The 8483-nt window shown below is 39.8% G+C and overlaps 1 protein-coding gene across 1 annotated transcript; it reads left to right on the forward strand.

The window, feature by feature from the left end:
* Window positions 1–7231: 7231 nt before the first annotated feature.
* LOC102432821 (olfactory receptor 7A5-like) lies at window positions 7232–8155 on the forward strand. The gene has a single exon (XM_014448668.1). The coding sequence runs from the start codon at window positions 7232–7234 to the stop codon at window positions 8153–8155; it is 924 nt and encodes a 307-aa protein (XP_014304154.1).
* The last annotated feature ends 328 nt before the right edge of the window (window positions 8156–8483 follow it).

Below are 8483 nucleotides of genomic sequence, written 5' to 3' on the forward strand. Positions count from 1 at the left end.
TTCACTTTTTAATGCTAATGTAAAATGACCCCTGAGTGATTAAAAACAAACACAGTCATGCTTCTTACAGTTCCTGAGGTCAGAAACAGGAAATGGGTCTCAGTGGGCTAAAATCAAGATGTTTGCAGGGCTAGGTTTCTTCTGGAGGATACAGGGAAGAGTCTCTTTACTTTCCTATTCCCAAGCTTAAATTAGAGTGCAAAAAATCTAAATATGTTTCTTATAATTAACAAACTAGGGGCCCAGTGCATGAATTCATGCACCTTGAAAGGAACCGTGGGCTGCTAGGCTGTCGTAGGTACAGGGGTGGGTCTCAGCCCTCCATGCCCCCGCCCAGCCCCTCCTGCCATGGCCCCTGTCCCCTGTCTGCCAGCAGCCCCGCTCTTGCCGCCGCTGCTCCCATGCGCTGATGGCACTGGCCCTGCTTGCACCCGCTGAAGGCGTGGAGCAATTGGGGCTGGCACCAGCAGCGGGTGCCAGCGGGTCCAGCTCTATCAGCAGGTGTGAGCAGCAGCTGATTTCCTGATCACCCCTCAGGAGCAGGGGGAGGTGAAGAAGCCCTCAGAGGTGACCAGGGCTGGCAGCCACCACTCGCACCCACTGATGGCACCAAGCTATCGGGATTGGTGACAGGTACCAGCAGCCCCGGTGCTGGCTTCGGGTATGAGTGGGGCTGGTGCTGGCAGTGGGTGGCTGCCAGTCCCAATCTCCTCCCCCTCCACCGCCCCCCTCCATCTCCCCTCAGGAGCAGGGGGAGGTGGAGAAGCCCGGATGGGTGATCGGGGATGGCAGCCACCACTCGCAACCGCTGATGGTGCCAAGTAATCGGGCAGGCAGTGGGTGCGAGCGGGGCAGGCAGCGGGTGCGAGCGGGGCTGGTAGCAGGTGCTGGCAGCAGGTGCAAGCACCGGGCAGGACCGTGGTGCACGGGAGCAAAGAATTTTCAGTAACCACCAGAGGCTTGCCCCAATGACAGCAACCACGCCCCGCCTTGGTCTGGCGCACCCACCCACCTGCTCCACCATCACGCCATGGCTGACGCACACCATGTTCCACACACACCGCCTGGTGGTCAGCGCACGTCAGAGTGACTGGTTGTTCAGTTGTTCTGGTTGTTCTGCTGTTCGGTCTATTTGCATATTAGCCTTTTATTATATAGGATATTTTATAGTGAGGGACTAAATGCCAGCTCTTAACTTGTGATATAAGGTTGAAATGCCAAATTCTTTTGGCTAATGTGTCATGAAGCCTATTGTGTAACACTCAAAGTTTATATCAAAGGAACTTAGTTCTCCCCCTTGTTGAAATGAAAAATAGCAAATTTCTGTAGATATTAGGGGCTATGTCCCTATCACAAGTCAATATTTGGAGATTCAAGTTTTCTAACCCATATTACATCCTCAATCTTAAATTTGGAAAAATTTTATATCAGGGTTGGGATAAGGTGCTGGGATGTTAGTCCTCTAAAACCCAGCAAATGTTATAAGGAAGAACTAGTAAAAACTGGACTCACTTGAATCCTAAGCTGGTCTTTTGGGAACACAGAATCTCCAGGAAAACATTTCCTTCTGTCCAGACCCACAGGGAAATCAGGTGCTTAGAAGTTGCAGTAACAAGACAGAAATGTACCTAATGAGCAGACATGGGGAGCAGTAAATATCTCCTCATCTCCAGTCTCTCAGGTGTGTGACCTTGGGCTGGGTGGGACCTGGTTGTTGTTTTTGGAATCCTAAGTTTGTCTAGGAGACCTGTGCTTGCCTCCTTCCAGCTGTCTTGTCTGAGCAGAGAACTGCAGTCTCCATCATCACCCATCCAGGAGGTTGGACTTTCCCATGAAGACCTTCCCCTCAGAGTTCCCAAATACGTGAGTCCAGAGATCCACTAGGTACTACAGGGAAGGGTCAGAGAGAGTCAAAGCCAACCACATGTACCTGAGGTCTCTTGACAGGCACCAGCCTATGGTTGTCTGTTTGCCTGATTAACTAATTAATGACTGATTTATGATGCTAAAAGGAGAAGTGAACACTGAACTAATTACTGATAATTAACTGATGGAAGACCAATTAGAGGTGATAATCTGAGGCATAAAGTATTTCAAGTAAAAGTAGAATGTGTACAGCAAGTTTTGCAGCTAAAGGGAGTAGGAAAATAGAGCAGTAGGTATAGAGGGATGTCCAGTCAAATGAGGGCAGTTCTTTATTTTTATCATGGCGTCTATTCAACTACATTTCCATTGATGAGAAAGATTCAGGTCCAATATATTCTTGCAAAAATTACCTTATAACAGTAGTTCATGGGACATACATTTCACAGGCTCTTCTTTCACTTTGGTATTCAATTCACATGAAAAAGAATATATTTGATAAGTATCAAGAGGTATGCTAAATAGTTAAACTTTTCAATTATTTCATCACCTGTGATCTGAATATATTTGTGGGTTAGTTATTCATTTGTTTTCTCTCTTATAAGTCGTCTGTAAAGTCCTGATGTTAGTGTAGTGGGGTCAGAGTAGTTTTACTCCTGCTTTTTATTGCATTCTTCTAAAAATGGAATTGGAGGTTTCTTTCACCCACTTTGTAGTTTGTTATTGAGTACCTTCATGTATATATATGTGGGCAATTGTGAGTGTTTATTAATAGTGTGGGATCAAATCTGTCATCAGTCATATTGTATTCACTCCATTGCTTTTTAATTTCCTTTTTTATTATCTAAAGTTTTACATATGTCTCATTTTTCCCTGATTGACCCCCAAATTTTACTTTTCATAATGAAAACATTCAGTTCTTACTTTTATACTTTTCACTTGTGAATCCTTTCTTTCAGAAAAAGGAAAGGGAATGTTCTTCTGTGTATGCAGTGCTAATAAACAACCCTACACACATTGCCAACTTATTTCACATCTCCATCTTCTCCTTTTTGTTCTTTTTGGCTTTTTGTTTTTAGCTCTATTTACAAAACAGGCATCATCTTCTATGATCCTCTGGAAGGCATTCTCTTTTTTATTTACTAAAGATTAACTTTACCTTCATTAGCATATTTGAATCCAATATCTTTAAATGAGAAGAAACTATAATTTAGATACTGCTTTCCTCCAAATTTAAATCCATTCTAGCCTGGCCAGCATGGCTCAGTGGTTGAACCAGGAGGTCATGGTTTGATTCCTGGTTAGGGCCCGGGTGCAGGCTTAGTCCCCATTGGTGGGTCTGCAGGGGGCAGCCAGTCAATGACTATCTCTCATCATTGATGTTTCTACCTCTCTCTACCTCTTCTTTCATCTCTGAAATCAATAAAAATGTATTTTTTTAAAAATCCATTCTATAATATTCTTTTATTTCAAAGTTATTGGAAATTTAAGTTGGAGTTAGTGGCCATGTTAATGTTATTAAGTTATAATTATTAACTGTCTTTATATAGGTTAATTTGATCCTCACTTAATTTTGTTTCATACAGTTCTTTTGTAATCACTATACTTAACCTAATTTCATTCCTTTGATAATCTGTAGTCCATACATTCTTAGTTTTAAAAAAACTTCTCTTCTGTGTTATGCATACATATACACTCATATGCATTTGTACTAATGCATAAATAGCATCCTGTGCCTATCAGAAATTCTCTTTATGTATTGTACAGTCTTTTTTTCTATGTGCCCACTCTTCCTTATTACTCAACAATACCTTATAACCTTTCTTCCAATCAACTAATATGATGCTAATTCATTATTACTATGTGCACATAATATTTTATGTAATGGCTGTTATTCACACTTGAAAGCCTTCCATATACATTCTCAATGCATTGCTACTATAACAATTATATAAAAATATTCTGAGGTTGTTACATTAAAATTCTGGTTCTCCACCAGTGGCAGTATTGCTACCACAAGGGACATTCAGCAATGTTCAGAGACATTTCTGTCTGTCACATGGAAAGTGTAGGTATAGTCCAGGGATGCACAGGAGAGACCACACCACAGACAATGATCTGGCCCAAAATGTCAATAGTGCAGAGACTGAGAAACCATGACTTAAAGAATATATGTACTTGTAATATTTATAGTGTCTTCAGATTTGTTTCTCAATGTTGTAACACTTTACTGTTCTGCCAGAAAAGAAAATAGAGTACCCCTTAGCTACCTGTTTAAAAGTTCCAGTCCCGGTCAATGTGACACCTTTTTAAGGCTTTCCCCAGGCTGAGAGATGTGAAATTTTTTTATTGTTTTCTGAACTTTTTCTGAGTTTGATCAAAGATTCATATATTTTATGGTCTTGCTAATTTGAATGTTATTTTATATACCTATTATTCTTTCATTATCAGCCTTTTAAATGATTTCTAAACATTATTATGGTGGGGAAGGTAAGAGGAGGTAAACAGGGAGATAAACAGTGATGGGAGGAGACTTGACTAGGGATGATGAACACATATACATATGATACATTATAGTAATGTACACTTGAATACTATGTAATTTTGTTAACCAATGGTACCTCAATAAATTCTATGGAATTTAAAATTAAAAATTAATATAAATATAAATTATTATTTCTCAATTGACTTTGGGGGATATTTTGGCTATAAAAGAGTTTTACATTCGATTTAGTTAAATATGTCTGTCTCATTACTTCTAAGTCTGCTGATTTAATTACAATGGTTTTGCCCACCCACACATATTAATATGCAGTTTTCTGTCATTTCACCTGAACTGGTTACACTTAACAGTGAGTAAGCAATCCCTCTGATTTTTTATGATGTGACTGAGGTAGAGAACAAGTTCATTTATTTCCAGGTTGATATTTTTCTAGTGTTTATTCAACAATTCAATGTTTCCAAATGTACTGAAATGCAACCTTACCATGTGTTCAATGTACTTATAAACTGGACCTAATTCCTGATTCACTCAACAAATAATGGAGCATCTGCTGTTGGTCACAATTTCTAGAAACATTATAGATTATCTTCTATGTCTATGCCACTGACAATTTGACTACTAATTCATGTTGGTAACCCTAAATTATTGCTATTTATTACATCTTGTTTTGGTTAGTTTTTGATGCTCCACTCAATTTTCTTTAATACAGTTGCTTCCAATTCACTCTGTTAAACCAGATTTCATTCTCACTCTCATGCCTTTCATTTTATAACTTCACATTTACGTAAATGTGTTCTTATATAAGTGTGCATATATTCACAAACATTTGTGAAAATACAAAGGTGAACAAAACAGGTGAAGCCCTGTTTGTCTGGATCTGGCAGTGTGATGGTGAAGTCAGAGTACAGTGAAATAAATGTTTGCATGACAATGTGCTCAGGCTAAAATCCTATGAACAAAGTTACTCAGTGTAGCAAGATGAATCATCATAGCATGCGCAGGACTTATTGATCATGTCCTGGGAGGCCTTTGCATGTTGGATGAAGACCACAACCAGAATTAGACTATGCCCATTGATTTGTGAAAGCATGAGATCAAACCCAAAGTCCAAGAAAAGCAGAGATGCCACATAAGAAAAGTGAGTAAGGGCTTCTCTCATCTACCATCAACCATATAAAAACTTATTGCTCAAATAAGTATAGAAGAGGCATAGGAAAAGCCAGTCTTCTGCTTGTTATTAAAAATATCCAATCAGTGTTGCTTTTCTATATTTCCTTTTGTGAGTTATTGGTTAAATTTTTAGGTCAGTTTTCACTTGGGGTAGTTACATCATATATCTATAAATATATTGTCTTTTATTTATTTTTATTATTTATTTAATTCTTATTGTTTAAAGTATTACATAGGTCTCCTGTTTCCCCCATTGACCTCTCCCTGGTCATTCCTCCCTGCCCCCAGCACATGCCCTCTCTCCCCTACTATCTGTTTCCATGGGTTTTGCCTTTGTATTTAGTCAAATTAATTTTTCTTCTTATTAGCTTTGCTTGGCTTTAAAGGGTGTATAATTAGGGTTGGAAATGTTCCAGAGTCCAAAGAAGATTTTTCTTATTCACTGTCTCTCAGGGATTACCTGAGCTAATTAGACCTCTCTTCTTCCTAATATCCATTTTATTGCTCTCTCCCCTTCTATGTTCATTTAAACTACTATTTATATTTTTTTAACTACAGGACAGAAAATGTGCATAGCAATATGAAACTCCAAGGGTATTTGTGCATAGAAGGCTTATTATAAGAATATCTAAAAGCTATTTCTAAATTCTTTTTGGAAAAGATAATTGATTTGGACACTTTGACTTGTATCTGCTCATAGCCTACATAGTGTGGGAGGGAGAAGGACATGGAAATAACACAGATGAAGAGTCCATGGTGTTCTGCTGTGTGTGTGTGTGTGTGTGTGTGTGTGTGTGTGTGTGTGCCTTGTAAAGTGAGAGCAGTCCTCAGAGCAGGGGTGCCTGGACTGATATATTCCAAGGTGATTCTACTTTCAGGAGGAGATAGTAAGGATGAGATCCTTTTCAATTCGCAAGATGCTTTTGCAACCAGATTAATAAGTGCAAGATTTACATAGTGTGCACAAGGCACTCTCCATGACTTGAAGTTATAAGAGCAACAAGCAGGCCACCTTGTTTCTTAATATCCTCTGACACCATCCCTGATCCTGCTCTGCCATGCTCATTCCCCTTAACACTCTGGCTCCTTTTGAGCCCTGATTTTCTAAACAATCTTCTTCCTTAGGGCCTTTGCACTGGCTGCACCTTCTGCCTGGCAAACAGTCCCCACTCAGTCTCCCACTTAGTCTTCCATGAGGTATCTGTTAAGTGTCGTCTGTTGGCCTGTCATGGCTAATCACTATAAAAGAGAGCACCCTGTATCCACTTTCTCCATTTATTGTGATTTACTTTTTGTTTTAGCAGCTGCACTATTGGATATGTTTTATTATTTTTTAATTTTATAATATTTTTTCTCCATCATTAGTTTATAGAGACTTTATTTTTCAGCATCCCATACTATGAACAGTGCCCAGATCATGGTCTATAGTCAATATATATTCCACAAATGCATGAAAGATATCCTCAGTAAAACAGCAGTATACATTATGTTTGAAGCACAGGTTGATGGAAAAGGAAATTCTAATGACAAATGACAATGGGGATTCCATAATGAGGGACGAATCACACACCAAAAATGGAAATTATTTTCCTGATTCTAAAACATAAATGTGTCATTTATTCTCAGGTACAAATGCCTAATAATGTGACATTTAGTTATTCATTTCTTCTATTTTCTGATAGTCACTTCTGACACATGGAACCAGGCAATGATACACAAATTTCAGAATTTCTTCTCCTGGGATTATCAGAGGCACTGGAACGACAGTCCCTCATATTTGGGCTTTTCCTCTCCATGTATCTGATCACTGTGTTTGGAAACCTGCTCATCATCTTGGCTGTAAGCTCAGACTCCCACCTCCACACGCCCATGTACTTCTTCCTTTCCAACCTGTCCTTGGTAGATATTTGTGTTACCTCCAACACCATCCCAAAGATGCTGTGGAACATCCAGACACAGAGCAAAGTCATCACCTATGAAGGCTGCATCACACAGATGTATTTTTTCATACTCTTTGCAGTGTTGGACAACTTTATCCTGACCGTGATGGCCTATGACCGGTTTGTGGCCATCTGCCACCCCTTGCACTACATGGTCATCATGAACCCCCGGCTCTGTGGACTGCTGGTTCTGCTGTCCTGGATCATTGGTGCCATGGTTTCCTTGCTACATAGCTTAATGGTATTGAGGCTGTCCTTCTGCTCAGACTTGGAAATCCCACACTTTTTCTGTGAGCTCAATCAGGTGGTACAACTTGCCTGTTCTGACAACTTTCTTAACAATATTCTAATGTATTTTTCAGCTGTGCTGCTATGTGGTGGTACCCTTTCTGGGATCCTTTACTCTTACTCCAAGATCATTACTTCCATACGAGGAATCCCTTCAGCTCATGGGAAGTATAAAGCATTTTCTACCTGTGCCTCTCATCTCTCAGTTGTCTCCTTATTTTATGGTACAGTCCTAGGTGTTTACCTCAGCTCTGCTGCTTCCCAGAGCTCACACTCAAGTGCAACAGCCTCGGTGATGTACACCGTGGTCACACCCATGCTGAACCCCTTCATCTACAGTCTGAGGAACAAGGACATAAAAGGGGCCCTGCAAAGATTCCTTGGTAGGTAAGTTCTTCAAGGGCCAACTATACTAGGCTGAAGAATTGCCCAGGAATGCAGGGTGCAAATCCTCGGAGCCAGAAGTTCTGATACAAATAAAGCCAATTTTTGGACTAGACGTAATTGGAAATTCTCAGTTATCTCATAGATTAACATGAATTACTTCAGCATCATTTATTATTGTATGACATATTTCATTCCAAGTAATTTTTCTATTGTTTTCACTGAAAGATTGCCATGAATTATACTACCCTTATGGACAAAATTATACTTGGATACTAAGGTCATTTGCATAATTTTATTGTAGAGGAAAAATCTGAGACCACAGTTTTCACTTA

This window comes from Myotis lucifugus, unplaced genomic scaffold (genome assembly GCF_000147115.1).
Source record: "Myotis lucifugus unplaced genomic scaffold, Myoluc2.0 scaffold_892, whole genome shotgun sequence".
NCBI classification, from domain to species: domain Eukaryota; kingdom Metazoa; phylum Chordata; class Mammalia; order Chiroptera; family Vespertilionidae; genus Myotis; species Myotis lucifugus.

What these genes read in the sequence shown, in the direction of transcription:
- LOC102432821 (XM_014448668.1), top strand. Translation starts at nt 7,232, where the DNA reads ATGGAACCAGGCAATGATACACAAATTTCAGAATTTCTTCTCCTGGGA.